General features: G+C 54.1%; 2 protein-coding genes across 4 annotated transcripts; one reads left to right on the top strand and one right to left on the bottom strand.

Annotated features, from left to right (window-relative positions):
- Window positions 1–6,792: 6,792 nt before the first annotated feature.
- Window positions 6,793–10,132, top strand: IGFALS (insulin like growth factor binding protein acid labile subunit; the record flags this gene model as incomplete). The annotated part of the gene is made up of 2 exons (XM_079797275.1): window positions 6,793–6,931; window positions 7,991–10,132. 2 exons carry the CDS (start codon window positions 6,793–6,795, stop codon window positions 9,790–9,792), a joined length of 1,941 nt encoding a protein of 646 aa, XP_079653401.1. The 3' UTR covers window positions 9,793–10,132.
- A 1,114-nt stretch (window positions 10,133–11,246) lies between these two features.
- On the bottom strand, window positions 11,247–16,815 carry NUBP2 (NUBP iron-sulfur cluster assembly factor 2, cytosolic). Of its 3 annotated transcripts, none has more exons than XM_079784838.1 (7): window positions 16,666–16,815; window positions 13,984–14,102; window positions 13,636–13,834; window positions 12,581–12,735; window positions 12,343–12,453; window positions 12,107–12,176; window positions 11,247–11,529 (listed from the first exon to the last, which is right to left on the bottom strand). In XM_079784838.1, exons 1-7 carry the CDS (start codon window positions 16,679–16,681, stop codon window positions 11,387–11,389), a joined length of 813 nt encoding a protein of 270 aa, XP_079640964.1. In that variant the 5' UTR covers window positions 16,682–16,815; the 3' UTR covers window positions 11,247–11,386. The 3 variants fall into 3 exon arrangements, with proteins under 3 accessions (XP_079640964.1, XP_079640965.1, XP_079640966.1); XM_079784839.1 differs by having other exon boundaries at window positions 16,573–16,704; XM_079784840.1 differs by lacking the exon at window positions 16,666–16,815 and adding an exon at window positions 15,043–16,471.
- Between the last annotated feature and the right edge of the window lie 10 nt (window positions 16,816–16,825).

Raw genomic sequence — 16,825 nt, 5'->3', positions numbered from 1 at the left:
CCAAAGGATATTTTTTCCCCATTGATTTTTAGAGAGAGTGGAAGGGAGGGTGAGAGACACATTGATTGGTTGCTTCCTGCACACACCCCAACTGGGGCCAGGGATGAAGCCTGCTACCGAGGTATGTGCCCTTGACTGGAATTGAACCTGCAACCCTTCAGTCCACGGGCCAACCCTCTAACCATTGAGTAAACCAGGGCAGAGCCAAAATAATTTCAAAAAAGAACAAAGTTGGAGGACTTACACTGCCTAATTTCAAAACTTACTATAAATCCACAGTAATAATATATTGGTGCAAGAATAATAGGCATGTAGTTTAATGGATCAGAACTGAGAGTCTAGAAATAAATCCTTATATTTGTGATTGATTTCAACAAAGATGCAAAGAAATTTCAATGGGGGAAATTATAGTCTTTTCAACAAATGGTGCGGGGACAATTGGCTATCTATACATAAAGTGAACTTAGACCCTTATCTCACATATACACATAACTCTAAATGGGTCATAGACTTAAATGTAACATCTAAAAGTAATCAAACTTTTAGAAGAAAACAGGAGAAAATTTTGTGATCTTGGATTAGGCAGAGTAAGACACAACACCAAAAGTGTGAGCCATAAAAGAGGACAAAATAGATAAATTGGACTTCATTAGAGTAAAAAATTAGCACTTCAAAAAGACAGCATTTTAGCCCTAGCTGGTTTGGCTCAGTGGATAGAGCATCAGCCTGTGGACTGAAGGGTCCCAGGTTCAATTCTGGTCAAGGGCACATACCTGGGTTGCAGGCTCAATCCCCAGAAGGGGGATGTTTCTATCTCTCTCTTCCTCTCCCTTCCTCTCTGAAATCAATAAAAATATATATTAAAAAAAAAAAAAAAAAGACAGCATTTTTAAAAATGAGGAGACATGCCTGGCCAGCATGGTTCAGTGGTTGAGTGTTGACTTATGAACTCAGAGGTTTGATCCCTCAATCAGGGCACATGCCTGGGTTGTGGGCTCAATCCCCATTGTGGGGTGTGCAGGAGGCAGCTGATCAATGATTCTTTCTCATCATTGATGTTTCTATTTCTCTCTCCCTTCCTCTCTGAAACCAATAAAAATATATTTTAAAAAATGAGACTAGTCATAGAGTGGGAAGAATACCTACAGATGTTATATCTGATAATTCAAAATATATAAAGTCTTGTATCCATAATATATAAACATTCAGAACTTATTTTTTAAAAATATATTTTTATTGATTTCAGAGAAGGAAGAGAGATAGAAACATCAATGACGAGAGAGAATCATTGATTGGCTGCCTCCTGCACGCCTTCCATTGGGGATCGAGCCCGCAACTGGACATGTGCTGTTGACCAGAATTGAACCCAGGACCCTTCAGTCAGTAGGCCGACACTCTACTCACTAAGCCAAACCAGCTAGGGAACCAGAGCTTATTAAGAAGACAACTCAATTTAAAAATGGGCAAAAGAGTAGAGTGGATAAAAACACTATGGTAGCCCTAGCTGGTTTGGTTCAGTGGCTAGAGCGTCAGCCTGTGGACTGAAGGGTCCCGGGTTCAATTCCAGTCAAGGGCACATACCCAGGTTGCGGGCTTGATCCCCAGTAGGAGGCATGCAGAAGGCAGCTGATCAATAATTCTCATCATTGATGTTTCTATCTCTCTCTCCCTTTCCCTTCCTCTCTGAAATCAATAAAAATATATTTTAAAAAACCCCGCTATGGTACATTTAATACCGTGGAATACTATGCAGCAGTCAAAAACAAAAAGAAGGCTCTTGTACCCTTTGAGACAGCATGGAGGGATCTGGAGAGAATTATGCTAAGGGAAATAAGCCAGTCAGAGAAAAAGTATCACATGATCTCACTCATATGTGGAATCTAATGAACAAAATAAACTGATGAACAAAATAAATCGAGACATAGCAGCATAGAACAGACTGCGGAATCTCAGAGGGAAGGCAGGGGAGGGTAGGTGGATGGGAAGTGATCAACCGAAGAACTTGTATGCATATATGCATAACCCATGGACACAGACAATAGGGTGGTAAAGGCCTGGGGTGGGGGGTGGCTAGAAGGGGTCAATGTGGGGAAAAGGGGAACATATGTAATACTTTCAACAATAAAGATTTTAAAGGGGATGCCATAACCGGTTTGGCTCAGTGGATAGAGCGTCGGCCTGCAGACTGAAAGGTCCCAGGTTCGATTCCGGTCAAGGGCATGTACCTTGGTTGCAGGCACATCCCCAGCAGGAGGTGTGCAGGAGGCAGCTGATCGGTATTTCTCTCTCATCGATGTTTCTAACTCTCTATCCCTCTCCCTTCCTCTCTGTAAAAAATCAATAAAATACATTTAAAAAAAAAAAAGATTTTAAAGGGGCAAAAGTCTTGAATACAGACATTTCACCAAAGAAGTTATAAGAATGGCCAATAAACATATGAAAAGGGCCCAACATCATTGTCAGAGAAAACAAATTAAAATTAGAATCGCTCAAAATAAAAAAGTAACCATACCAAATGTTGGTGAGGATGTGAACAACTGGAGTATCATATTTTTTAAAAATCTTTTTTACTGCTTTTAAAGAGAGATGGAGAGGAAGAGAGGAACATTGATTGGCTGCCTCCCACATGCCCCCCACTGCGAATCCAGCTGGCAACCTACGCATGTGCCCTGACTAGGAATTGAACTGGCAGCCTTTCAGTACACAGGATGATGCTCAACCAACTGAGCCACACTGGCCAGGGCAATAGTTTTTTGTTTTGTTTTTTTAAGTTAGACATAAATCCTCTATGATTCAGTAATCCATCCCTAGGAAGCACTCCAGCGGGAATTAAATACACATCCACACAAAGACTCATATACAAATGTTCGTAGCAGCATTAATAGTAGTAGCCCCAATAGAAACAACCCAAATGTCCATCAGCAGATGAATGGATACACAAAATGGGGCAAATCCATACAATGGAATACCACCCAGCCATAAAAAGGAGTGAAATATTAACACGTTATCTTGTGGATGAAGCGAAAACACTATGCTAAGTGAATTAAGTAAGACACAGAGGACCACATATTGCATGAGAATATTCTAAAGCTAGATTGTGGGTATGGTTCCTCAACTCTACACATTTATTAAGAATCATTGGGGGAAAAAATCATTGAGTTGTATACTTACATATACATAAAATGATGCATTTTATGATGTGTGAATTACCTATCAATAAGGCTGTTTAAGAAAGTTGCTGAGTAAAAGCACCGCATTCCTTAACACTTTGTTTTCCCAACCTATTTTTAGAAAACAATTTCAACCTACACAAACAAAACAAAGTTAAAGGAGGAAAGATATTTATCATAGTATTTAGTAACCATCTAGGGAAAAATAATCTAAAAAATATATGCAAAATCACAACACAGAAATCTACAGAAAGGGAGAAACCAAAGGAGACCTAAATAAAAAGGTGAATTACACCATGTACACAAATCAAGACTCAATATTGTGATGATGTCCATTCTCCCCAAATTGTAACACAATTCGTAATTCAAGAGTCTTGGCTGGTGTGGCTCAGTTGATTTGATGCATCAAAAGGTTGCTGGTTTAATTCTGGTCACAACATGCACAGGTGGCGAGCTTGATACCACCCCCCTGTAGGGATGTGCAGGGGCAGCTGATGGATGTTTAATCAGTAAAAAATTCTTATTCTTTAAATCTTTATTGGCTTTAAAAAATAGGTATATTTTTATTGATTTCAGAAAGGGAGAGGGAGATGGAGAGATAGAATCATCAATGATAAGAGAACCACTGGTTGGCTGCCTCCTGCATGCCCCACACTGAGGATCCAGCCCACAACCAGGGCAAGTGCCTTGACCGGAATCAAACCGCGACCTCCTGGTTCATAGGTCAATGCTCAACCACTGAGCCACTCCGGCCAGGCCTAAAAAAATCTTTTTAAAAAAAGTCTTTTGGTTTCATTTTAGATACTTGGCAAGCTGCTCCTGCAGCAGATAAGGAAATGCAAAGGACTGTGCGTAGCCGAGTGTCTGAGAGGAGGAAGTGGAGGGAGGGCTTGCTCCACGGTTACCGAGACCCACTGAAAAGCCTCCATGGTGCAGGCGGAAGCTGAGGGGGCAACGAGAGCCGAGAGGGCCCTGGCTGAAGTGGACACCGAGCTGTGGTGGCACCGAGGAGCAGGGAGCAGGACAGTCACTAACCAAACGGTAGTGAGGCCTCGGTAACCCACTGAGAAGAATTAAACGTGAGCTCTGCCTCACACTCTTAGGACGTGGGTTGCAGAGCAGGTAGCCTGCAGATGTCAAGGTGAAAGGTAACATGTTTTCAAGGTATTTTAAAAGATCATGAAAGTCATGTGACAAATAAGACCTGAAACCAGTTTGAAAAATTGGACTACATAGCCCTGTCTGGTTTGGCTCAGTGGATGCTGAAGGGTCCCGGGTTCGATTCCGGTCAGGGGCGTGTACCTTGGTTGCGGGCACATCCCCAGTAGGGGGTGTGCAGGAGGCAGCTGATTGATGTTTCTCGCTCATCGATGTTTCTGACTCTATCCTTCTCCCTTCCTCTCTTCAAAAAATCAATAAAATATATTAAAAAAATAAATTGGACTACATAAAAAAAAAACCTTTTTGGATTTTTTCCATCTTTATTGTTGGTATTTGAGAAATCAAGTTCATGAGATTTAAGGAACAGCGTATGAGACCACATTAAATTAACAACTCTCGCCACAACCATGATAAAGAGCACAAAAAAGCAAACTACAGAGCGAGCAGAAAGCATGGGCTCCCCACCCTGCCAATTGGCTTGCATCTTAACGTGATTTAAAAAAAAATCATCTTATAAATCAGACTTGACAACCAAATAGAAAATTGGCCAGAGACTGAAACGTGCACTTCAGAGAGGACAGCCCACCGGCCAGTGAGCCTGAGCTGCCATCTCTCCGGTGATGGAGGAGACACAGACGGTGAAAGCACTGTGCCCCCTCGGGGGTAAGAGCAGGCAGCTGTGCCCCCTCGGGGGTAAGAGCAGGCAGGGTAGCCTGTGGTGCTAAGGTGTCCCAGGATGGAATGGTTCCCAACTATTCTGGAAGGGCTACTGCAGAACTGGCAGGAGATTTAAAATTCCCAACCCGCCCCGGCCAGCGTGGCTTAGTTGGTTGAGCTTTGTCCTGTGCACCAAAAGGTGGCTGGTTTGATTCCCAGTCAGGGCACATGCCTGGGTTATGGCTCGGTCCTCAGGTGGAGTGCAGGAGACAGCCAATTGATGTTTGATTTTTCTCTCTCCCTAAAAAGAAAAAAAAAGCCAACCCCAGCTGCCAAAATCCTGTAAGGCTTTCCCAGACGTGCAAGCTCGATCACAGGAATTTCCTGTCCCAACCTCAAATGTTCAGTGACAGGACCAACTCTCCTTGTCCACGTGCACCCACCCTGCTCCAGCCTCACTATCCAGCGCAGAGAAGAGGCCCCACTGGCCCAGAACTCCTGCTGAGTCCGCACTTTCTACTGTGTAAATGTGTTTACTCTGTAAATTTCTGGGTGTGGACTTTCTCCCAGGCAGATCTATAATTTCTCAGAAGCTGAGAAATGACCTGGAAAAATATCCAAGCTCAATAAAGGGAGGGAGATAAAGCTGCCTCCTCCAGCCCACAGCCGTGAGGCAGGGGAGGGGCTGCCCCTGAGCAGGTAGGGCGAGGCTCCAGTCCCTGGGCCCATGAGTAGCTTCCAGACCCCACGGGAGGATTCGGATAGCTCCCACCTGCCCTCCTCCTCCCCTCCCCACTGTCCACCCAGTTGGATATAGAAAAGTTCCATTTGAAAGTCCCCTAAGCCTTCCCAGACCCAGTTGTGCCTACTCCAGACCCTTCCAAACACAGGCCCAGCACCTGAGGCAGGCAGGCACAGCGCACAGTCATAGGGGAAGGGATGGCTGGAGGGCCAGACTGTACCTGGTTTGAGCAGGAAGAGCAGAGACTAACGGGCAGGTAAGGGCGTGGTGGGGCTCCCCTAGGCTCCAGCAGCCTTGCCAGCCATCGCCTAAGTTCTGACGTGGGGCTGACCTCAGGCCAGGCACTGGGCACACATCCCACCGGCCTATTTACAGAACCGAGTGGCTGTGTCCCCACAGGAGCCTGCAGGACAGCATGGGGGCTCCCAGCAGGCAGACGCCGGCCCTAGGTCAGGCCCCCCTCCTGCCCCCAACTCTCTTCTAGGGAAAGCGGCGCCTGCCTGCCTGCGAAAAGCAAACACCAGGCAGCTGGGCTCTGCCAGGCATTGCCAGCAGAGGCTGGGGGAGGGGCAGTGGCCAGACACCAGCTGACCCTGAGGTCACAGAGAAGCCAAGGCTGGGCTGGGCGACCCCACCCAAGTTAGGAAATGGGAAGGGGGGTGGTCAGTGTGCCAGGGCAGATGGGCAGGCCCATTGGGAAACGTGGTGGCTCCTGCTTAACCCTCACATGGCCATCAGCTAGGTGGGGGGACCCGGAGAGCTACCCTAGGAGGCCCATCCATGGGCAGGGGAGTTCCTGGGTTCCCCAAACCTAACCAAGCACCAGACCCTCCCAGGCTGCTCCAAGGCGTACTACCCGCCCCCCACCCCCCGCCAGCCTGCTGGCCCAACTCTGCAGGGCTAGGCTGGGGGGGCGGGGAGGGACAGGCCCCCGTTGGCCCTCAGAGCTGCACCATGGCCCACCTTGGACCCTGAAGGTGGCTTCAGGATGCACGCAGCCCCCCAGTTTCACCGCGTGCCATCTACACCCAGGGCACCTGGCCACCCGACAGGAGGGGGTTAATGGAGCCCAGGGCCAGCAGAGAGGAGTTGGCCTGTGACAGGCGCTGGCTGCGCTGGAGGTGGGGAAACCAGAGGGCAAGCACAGCCAGCCCCAGCAGACCTGCTGTCTGCTTTGCATGCGGGATGGCCCTGAGGAAAGGTGAGGCTCCCCGTATCCCCCAGTCCACTGGGGCTCTGCAGCCCCCACACATGGCTCGGCTCTGGCAAGGCCTGAACTTCTGGGAGCCCATGGGGGGAATGGGGCTGCAGGGGTGTTGGAGGGTGCAGCTGAGCCTGGCCCCAGAGGGTCACCTTTTCCTCTTCCTAAGGGCCCAGAACAGCAACACAAGGGAGGCAGGGTGGGTGTCTTCTTCCACCCCAAACCAGGGCCCTTGCCCTGGAGACCCCCTGCTGGATGAGGGCCTGCTGCCCTCCCGCCACTTGGAGGCCAAGCCACTGCTGTCTTGTTCCATCTCAGGGCCTAGCCCATCCAGTGGGTGTGGGGTATCCTTCTGCACTGCCTTTGCCTCAGAGACCCCAAGTTCTGCAGGGCCGCCCCGTGGCCAGCAGAGGTTCTGGGGCATTGTTGCCGGGGAGCTTGGCACCCTTTGTCCTGAAACAAAACCTGACCCCAGTGAGTTGATGGTCTTGAGCCAATGGTCTAGGGTCCCTACTCGCCGCTGCGGCCGGACCGTCTCTCCTCACGCTGGTGCTGGGCCAAGTACCCGGTGCAGGCTGAACGCATTGGGTTCGCTGTTCAGCCTCCAAAGGCAACAAGTGCATACCCACTCAGACGGTCTCCAGAACATTCTCTCGCTCACACCTTCCTCTAGGCCCACCTGGCAGCCTGGCCCGGTTGACTGTCCCTCTTAGGGACACAGATGGACACAACGGCCTGATCGCCAGGTGGCCAGCCCTTAGTTTTCTCTGAACAGGTACTGCCCGTCAATGCTGTGATTGTTCCGAGCTGGAGAACATCCCAGTTGACCTGCCTGCCTTCTGCTTCCGATTTAAGTGGGGCGACTGCACACCTCAGCTCACACCTTTCTCTAGTCCAATCAGCAGCACCTCCTCTCAGTGGCGTGCTATGGAATGGGTGCCAAGTTAAATGGTGGTCCATATGTGCGGGCTGAGGCCTAGACGTCTCTACGTCTCACTCACTCCGGGGTTCACGTCCTGAACCCTAGTGCCACCTCTCCCCACGTTCCTCTCCCTGCAGGAGGCCTGGCCCTGGCAGTGCTGCTGGTCTCCTGGGCAGCGCTGGGCCCCCGTGGCCTGGAGGGAGTGGAGCCTGGAGTGCCAGGGGACACCGAGGGCCTGCAGTGCCCAGCCATCTGCACCTGCGGCCACGATGACTACACAGATGAGCTCAGCGTCTTCTGCAGCTCCCGGAACCTCACACAGCTGCCGGACGGCATCCCCGACAGCGCCAGGGCCCTGTGGCTGGATGGCAACAACTTCTCCTCCATCCCCGAGGCCGCCTTCCGGAACTTCTCCAGCCTGGGCTTCCTCAATCTGCAGGGCAGTGGGCTGGCCAGCCTGGAGCCCAAAGTGCTGTTGGGCCTGCGGAACCTGTACCACCTGCACCTGGAGCGGAACCAGCTGCGCGGCCTTGGGGCCCGCACCTTCCTGCACACGCCGGGTCTCGCCTCACTCGGCCTCAACAACAACCTCCTCAGCAGGGTGGACGAGGGCCTCTTCCATGGCCTGGCCAACCTCTGGGACCTCAACCTTGGCTGGAACAGCCTGGCCGTGCTCCCTGACACCGTGTTCCAAGGCCTGGTCAACCTGCGTGAGCTGGTACTTGCAGGCAACAAGCTGACCTACCTGCAGCCCCCCCTCTTCTATGGCCTCAGCGAGCTCCGCGAGCTGGACCTGAGCAGGAACGCTTTGCGAACCATCAAGGCCAACATCTTTGTCAAGCTGCCCAAGCTCCAGAAGCTCTACCTAGACCACAACCATATTGCCGCCATGGCCCCGGGGGCTTTCCTGGGCCTGAAAGCTCTGCGCTGGCTGGACCTGTCACACAACCGTGTGGGGGGCCTCCTGGAAGACACCTTCCCGGGCCTGCTGGGCCTGCACGTCCTGCGCCTCTCACACAACGCCATCACCAGCCTGCGGCCCCGGACCTTCAAGGACCTGCACTTCCTGGAGGAGCTGCGGCTGGGCCACAACCGCCTGAGGCAGCTGCCGGACAAGGCCTTTGAGGGTCTGGGCCAGCTGGAGGTGCTCACACTCAATGACAATCAGATCCAGGAGGTCAAGGCAGGAGCCTTCCTCGGCCTCTTGAACGTGGCCGTCATGAACCTCTCTGGCAACTGTCTGCGGAACCTTCCAGTGCGAGTGTTCCAGGGCCTGGCCAAGCTGCACAGCCTGCACCTGGAGGGCAGCTGCCTGGGCCGCATCCGCCAGCACACCTTCGCTGGCCTCTCCGGGCTGCGTCGGCTCTTTCTCAAGGACAACGGCATCACGGCCATTGAGGAGCAGAGCCTGTGGGGGCTCCCTGAGCTCCTAGAGCTGGACCTCACCTCAAACCAGCTAACGCAGCTGCCCAGTCAGCTCTTCCAGGGTCTTGGCAAGCTGGAGTACTTGCTCCTGTCCCGCAACCGGCTGTCGGCACTGTCAGCAGAAGTCCTGGGGCCCCTGCAATGCACCTTCTGGCTGGACATCTCGCACAACCACCTGGAGGCCCTGCCCGAGAGCATCCTTTCGCCACTGGTGCGGCTGCGCTACCTCAGCCTCAGGAACAACTCGTTGCAGACCTTTGTGCCACAGCCTCCTGGCCTGGAGCGCCTGTGGCTGGAGGGCAATCCCTGGCACTGTGGCTGCCCCCTCCAGGCCCTGAGGGCCTTCGCCCTGCAGCATCCCACTGTGGTGCCCCGCTTTGTCCAGGCTGTTTCCGAAGGGGACGACTGCCAGCGACCCGTGTATACCTACAACAACATCACCTGTGCCAGTCCCCCCAGCATCTCGGGACTCGACCTGCGTGACGTTGGTGAGGACCACTTTACTCACTGCTGATCCGAGGCTTGTCCAGGCCAGATACCTCCCTGGAGTCAGGACAAGCCCTTGCCATCCCTGGAGCCTGGTGGGCACCCTACCCCTCAGCTCCCAAAGGCCAGGCCCCACAATGCTTACTTGTTGGGGGGTCTCTTCTCAGGGAACACACGGTCCTGGGGTTTGCTGGCCTGGCACCTGAGGGCCAGATCAGGAGGATCGGGGGCCAGTCCTCCCAGCTTCACCCATTAAAAGCAATCGAATAAACATGCCTGTGACCACAGGGATGACACTTGGGGGAGCGAGGGAGGAAAGCATCAGCATGGGCTCCTGTGGAACGCTCCTGCTGCCAGCTCAGCCCACCCTGTGGCTGCCTCGGTCCCTCCCACCCTCCCTCTCCCCTCCCTGAGCTTGGACTCTTCATGCTCTCCCACCCCGGCCCCCAGACGCCCACCTCCACCGAGGAGTGGAGGGCACTCACTCAGGTCCTCGTTAGGTCGTGTTCTCTCGGAGGCAGCCCAGCCCGGGAGCCACGCACAGCAGAGGCAGCCTCAGCTCCAGGAGGCCCAGCAGCTGGTGTCCGACGGGGCCAGAGCAGGTGCCAATCCTCTCTTCAGACCCCCGCTCCCAGCCAAACCCCTTCATGGCCCTTCCTTCTCCCCCACTTCCCCTTGGCACAGCCCCCTCCCTCAGTACCCCAACATCCATGGCAGTGGTACCAAAGGTTGCCCCCCTGGACCCCCTGCCACCCCCACCCCAGAGCTGCTACATCTCCTCTGCTGACAGCCCTCCTTCCCTTGGAGAGAGCGGCACCCCCACCCTTGTTCTGCTTTGCAGAATGGACTGCCCTCCTGCCTTCCTGGGACTGACTGCGTTTCACTCCTCTTGTTCTTAGCTCTGCCCTAGGTCCCTGCAGCGTGGAGGCCGGCTGCGGGCCCCCATGCACACGTTTCTCTGACACATCAAATTCCTCTGCAAACACATCCTCACCCTAATCCTCAGGGGCCTGTTGGTAACCAGCCTACTGGCCCAGCCCGGGACACACGGTGAACGCTGTCTGCTATGGCACACAACCAGTCATACACCGAGGTTGGACAAAGGCGGAATGACCTAGAAATGTCAGACTTTTAACCCTGGTGGCAAGACACATTTAATTGTGGGCTCTAAAGTTAATACCTTACAGGGTGCTCCCGTCCTCAATCACAATCACTCACAGCCCTGCCAGCAACCAGGCACGTGAGGACAACCAAGTCCCCAGCCAACTTCCAGACCCACAAGCTTTGTGGACAATGTGGAGGTATCAGGAGTGGCCTGTCCGTCTGGGGCACTGAGTGCCACGGCACGAAGAGTGAATGCGCAGGCACCAGAGCTCAGGCCACGGCACTAGGACCCCTCGCTATCCCCAGGGCCTGCAACAGACCAAGCCAGCAGAACCACGCATTGTCAGTGGCTCGGTGCCCAGCTGCTGCTGCAGCACAAAACGTCTCCCAAGGGCCCAGGCAGGGGGAGGTCCACAGTGACAGCCCTCCAGGCCAGCCCTGCAGGTTCCAGGAACCGCACCCAGGACCTCTGTTGAGTCTGTGAGCTGCAGCCCCAGTGGCGCCAGGAGATGCCTTGGTCAGGAGAGCTGAGCAGGTGTCTCCAAAACCTTCCGGGCTATGGCGGAGAGGGCGTGAAAGGCAGGGCTGTGGGGAAACTCTTGGATAAAGTCTCGGCCCTCCTCCAGGCTCCTCGTGAGCTTGGGGTCCAGGGGCACAGAGCCTGCGAAGACAGAGGGAAGGGGAAAGGTGCTGAGCACGAGGTCTGGGAGGCCATGTCCACACCCCTCCCTCTGCGCAGGAGCTGCTGTCATGCTGCTTTAGCCCAGAGCGGACACCCACCAGCCTCACTCTGGCTGAGGTGCCTAGATGGGCTTGAGCTCAATTTCTACTTCGACGGCCACCAGCCAACCCAGCAGGTCCAGCTCTGCTGCCTTGGACATTGCCCACTTGCAGAAAGTGCAAGGCAAGCACTGGGGACACGTGGCCATGCACACGTGTCCCCCCGCCCGCCACCCCATAAAGGCGCTCCCAGAGCCAGCTGAAGCCACTCTTCTGCTCTCCATGGGGTTTCAGCAGGCATCAGCCTGGGCTGCCGCTCAAGGCCTGGGTGTACGCCTTTCCCTCAGGCTGTTTCTCTCCAGCTGGTCAGCAGTGGTCAGCATGAGCAAAGAACTGACACCTGCAGCTCGAGGAGGACAGGTGGACATGGCTACTGTCACCTCCCCCACCATGGGCAGTGGGCACAGGCCGGTGGGACCACCCGCGCAGAGGCCAAGGGGTAGCCCTGACCCGCTCACCTAGGAAGGGGACTCCGGCGTGTCTGGCCAGCTCCTCACCGCCTCCCCTGGAGAAGACGTTGGTGCACTCCTAGGACAGAGGCGCAGGGTCCACCTGAGGACTCTCTCTGCACTCAGGGAGTGGGGTCCAGGCCCAGGGAGCAGGATAGGGGGGCACAGCAGCATCTTCTCACACACACCCCGCCCCGCTGCCGCCTCACCCCACAACCCACATGGGTAACTGGCCCACAACTTACGGTGCAGTGTGGGCAGACAAAGCCGCTCATGTTCTCCACAATGCCGATCACGCGCAGCCCTGTCTTCCTACAGAAGGTCAGCTCCCTCCTCACATCCCCCACAGACACCGCCTAGTGACCAGGGAAGAGCCAGAACAGGCCGATGGGAACCCTGAACACTAAGCCAAGAGCACCCAGAGCAGGGCGAAGTGCCGCCGGGGAGGTGGCACACTGGAAAACGGAGGATGCTCTGCGGTACCTGCGGCGTAGTGACCACGATGGCCCCCAGGGGGCTGTAGGGCCGGAGGGCTTCCACGGCAGCCATGTGCTCATCCGAGGTTCCTGGGGGCGTGTCCACAACCAGGTAGTCCAGCTGTCCCCAGGCCACGTCAGACACAAACTGCTTTATCAGCGCTGCAAAGGCCCAGGGAGGTCAGGTGGCAGGGGTCTCAAAAGAGGTCTCCCACACCCGCCACCTCCACGCTGCTCCTCAGAATGTGAGGGGGGATGCACAGTGCAGCAGGGAGGCACTCATGTCCCTGTCCCCCACAAGCACCACCTTCTTCCCAGCTGCTGGGCCACCCTTCTGCTCAGGCCTCAGTAGAGGCCAGCTGGGGTTGTGACCCCCCTGGGGCACCTGTGCCCAGCCTTGGGGACTCCTCACGGCCCGAGAGGAGATGACCTGAGTGGAGCAGCTCCCACCCTCTCCCCGTATACCTGCAGCCTCACTGGGGGCTCAATGACACCTGCTGGTGCTGAGGCACCGGAGCCCCATCTTGGTGCCCCCTCTCGCCCGACACACCCAACACACACAGGGTGGGCTCAGGTCTGAGCATCCCCGCCCTTCCTGCCAAGGGGAAGAGGACTTCATAGCCAACAGCCACATAGATGTCCCGCTCTCATGCCCACACCTGCCATCTGGACACCGCCACCACGCCCAGGCATGACTGGCCAAGTGAGCAGCAGGAGGCCTGTGGGGTGGGGAAGGCCAGCAGCTCCAGGCTCTTGTTCCGCTTTTTTTTTTTTTAAAGCAGATTTTAAAAAATAGATATTTTTATTGATTTCAGAGAGGAAGGGAGAGGGAGAGATAGAAATGTCAATGATGAGAATCATCGATCGGCTGCCTCCTGCACACCCCTTGCTGGGGATCGAGCCCGCAACCTGGGCATGTGCCTTTGACCGAAATCGACCCTTCAGTCCGCAGGCCGACGCTCTATCCCCTGAGCCAAACCAGCCAGGGCTCTTGTTTGGCTTTTTAACTGAGCGCCAAGGGAGGCTGGAAGGCTGACAGTGCTGCCCCTGCCTGGGCATTACCGTTCTTCTTGGGGCCTCGCCACACCACAGCTTCATCCGGCTTCTCCAGCAGGAAACCCACAGACATGAGGGACACATTCTGCTCTTGGTCCACGAAGACGGGCACCCAGCCACTGTCACACTGGTGCACGGCCCTACCCTGTGCCTGGAGCATGCGGGGGATGCTGGGGCCACACAGGTCCACATCGAGGATCCCCACCTGCAAGGAGCCAGGATGTCTGCATGGGATGCAGGGTCTCCCCAAGGCAGAAAGAAAGCATGGCTTCCCTGTGTGTCTACCCACAAGGGAAGGGGCAGGAGCAGCTCAGGAGGGGACAGGTGCTGTGCTTGAGGGCAGGAGGTGCTCACCTTCTTGCCTGCGTGACGCAGGGCCAGGGCCAGCTCCGTGGAGATGGTGCTTTTCCCGACTCCCCCCTTTCCCGAGAGGATGAGGATGATGTGCCGGACGCCAGCCAGGTTTCCAGGCTCTGCTCAGAAGGACAAGTGAGGAGACCCTTCACACAGATGCTCTTCACCGCTCACTCACCGGGCCACCGGGCACCTCCTGTGTCCTGAGACCTGCCCCTTCATCCCAAGGCCATCCTGCAGGCCAGACCTGACCCTTCGGTTCCTCCAATGCTGCTGCTCCCACTCCTGCCTAAAATGACCCACGTTGCTCCTCTTTCTAGTGTGCACATGTATAAGTGCACATGCACACACGCACACACGCACGCACACACACACACACACAATAAGCCAGAGTGCTGGCTCCGGCTGATTCCAATGGAGACTGATGCAAATTGGGTTGTTACAGCCATGACACCTCTGTGCTTGGGCAGCTCCCGCCCCGCCCCTAGGACCCAGGTCTGATCTTCAGACACCCAGCCCGCTCCTCTGGAGTCAGAGAAGCACTCACGGCAGCTTGGCCTCCAGTTCTCAGGAGGGACCCTTACAGTCTGGGGACTGAGAGCAGCTGCAATCATAGGTGTGTGTGTCAATGTCAATGTCACCTGCCTGCCAGCCGTGCCCTAAGAAACCCTAGGTACACAAGGGCAGGGGCATCCTGTGACTCCCACACATGTCCTGAGACCAGAGTTGTCTCTGTGGACCCCTGTCGGCGACCAGCCGCTCTGACCCAGCTCCTCTTCCTCCTCATGAGCCCCAAATGTCACCAAATAAATCCCTGCACCCTGCATACACACAACCCTCAGCCCCTCTGCAGTAACCCCATGTGCTCGCTCCAGCACCCTCAGGACCTTGCCCTGCTTCCAACAAGCGGCTCTGTCCACCACCCTCCCCACACGCAGACAGGGCTCAACAATCAACACAGAAATGCGAACAGTCCTTCCTCCTGACCCACCTCTCAAGGGTATGTCCAAAAGCCCGCACTTCCAAAGCCTCCCTAGGAGGAACTCAGAGGGCGCCTACCCTGGCTGTCGGGCAGGTCCTTGTCACCAATGCATTCAAGTGCCTTTCCTAGATGTGCTTCCGGCACCTAGGGCTGGGACATCCCCGGCCTGGATCACTGCCTGCAAACACCAAGCCCCAGGCCATGGCTTTAGGTCACCCCTGCAGCAATTTAAAAGGTTAATTACTTAGCCCTGGCCGGTTCGGTTCAGTAGTTAGAACGTTGGTCCTCGTACCTAAGGGTTAGGGTCAAGGGCTTTTACCTCGGTTGCTGGCTCAATCCCCAGCCAGGGTCAGGGCACGTGCGGGAGGCAGCCAATCAATGTGTCTCTTACATTGATGTTTTTCTCTCTCTCTCTCCCTCCCTCCCTCCCTCTCTCTAAAAATGAAACATATTCTTAGATGAGGGCTTTTAAAAACGTTAATTACTTAAATTGTTGTAACATCAAAAGGTATTTGGGAGTCAACTTCACTTTTGTTGGGGTGGAGGGAAAGGCTCAGGTGGAAACACAAGAAGAGCCAGATCTGGATCCTGGTTTAGCCAAGCTCCTATTCACTATGACTGACTTTCCTTACTGGTGGGAGTGGGAAATTTTACCTGAGACCAAACAGGGCACTCATCGGATAACTGGCTGGAGCTGAACTTCTCACCCAGCAATCACCCCTAAGTAAGCTGAAAAAGTTTCTAAATAGACGAACCCAGATGCGAGTGCCTACTAGGTGTGAGGCTGTGCTGGAAGGGGAAAGCAAAGCTGTATGTCCGCTCGGAAGAAAGGGAGGAGAACCTTGATGGATAAGCCAGGGTCAGCTTCATTCTTAAGCCCAACCAACGACGATGATTATTCTATTCGATACACTGGACAAGCTTGTAACTCTTCCTACATAAGGCATCTTTCTAGAAAGATACAAATAACAGGCCAGGCCTCTGGTCGCACCCAGGTTCGACCTTTTGGATTTTTACCTGCATTTTCCCCTGGTTAAAAAAGCAGCTAACTCTTTTAAAAATTGATCAATCTATATCTTACCTCGTAGCAAAGCTGCCCTTATTCTAAAAACTCGTTTCAGATTTTTTCCCTCTAGTGTTGTTTACAATCTGGTGGACGAATCGAGCTGTAAGAGCTTGGTGCCCAAGGTACCAGACCTGAGGTCTTTTAAAAGATGATGTGGCAAACCCCTAGTTATGAAAACCTACTTTGGTTAATCTGTGCAAACCTATGATACGCGCTTGTATCCGTCCAACAGAACTTCCATTTTTTCAAATATTAAGGTTTGGAAAGCTAAAATAAAACTTCCACAAATAACTAAAAGTATGTGATGTTCTGGTGTCTTTTTACAACCCCACATTCAAACGACTTCTTCCTGTTTTCTTGGGGTATCACCAAATCAAAAAATTATGGCATAACCGGGCAGTATGGTATTTTTAACGACAGACAGCGCACGTGCTCTGAGTTCCCCTGAATTCACGTTCCCGAGCAGCGCTGCACTCACAGGAAAACTTGTAACTTGAGGACGTTACACTCATAAGTACACGTGCGTCAACGTGACCCTTACATTGCAAATAAGACGACTCGCTAAACACCCAGGGTCGCGACCAACAGCTGCGGGCCGGTCTCTTCCCGCTCCCCGCGGCGCCCGCAGACTCACCCGCCGCCGCCTCCATCCCTCCCGCAGGTTGCACGCCAGGCGTCCACTTCCGTGGCTCCGTCCGCCTGAAGCCCGAGTGAAGAGCCTTCGGGCCAATGGGCAGCTCGAGCCCGTCCCCTGGCTCTTCTTGATAGGCCCACTCACGCTCCTCTTAGCCAAT

Source organism: Cnephaeus nilssonii, assembly GCF_951640355.1.
Source record: "Cnephaeus nilssonii genome assembly, chromosome: 2".
Taxonomy (NCBI): Eukaryota; Metazoa; Chordata; class Mammalia; order Chiroptera; family Vespertilionidae; genus Cnephaeus; species Cnephaeus nilssonii.
The sequence above is the reverse complement of the archived record's forward strand: the minus strand, read 5'-3'. Positions and strand labels throughout refer to the sequence as shown.

Coding starts and splice junctions, on each gene's coding strand:
- NUBP2 (XM_079784838.1), bottom strand. Junction 12,736..13,635: donor GCGAGGCCCCAAGAAGAACG/GTAATGCCCAGG, acceptor GGGCCTTTGCAG/CGCTGATAAAGCAGTTTGTG. Junction 11,530..12,106: donor CGCCGGAGTCCCCTTCCTAG/GTGAGCGGGTCA, acceptor CTGTCTTCGCAG/GCTCTGTGCCCCTGGACCCC.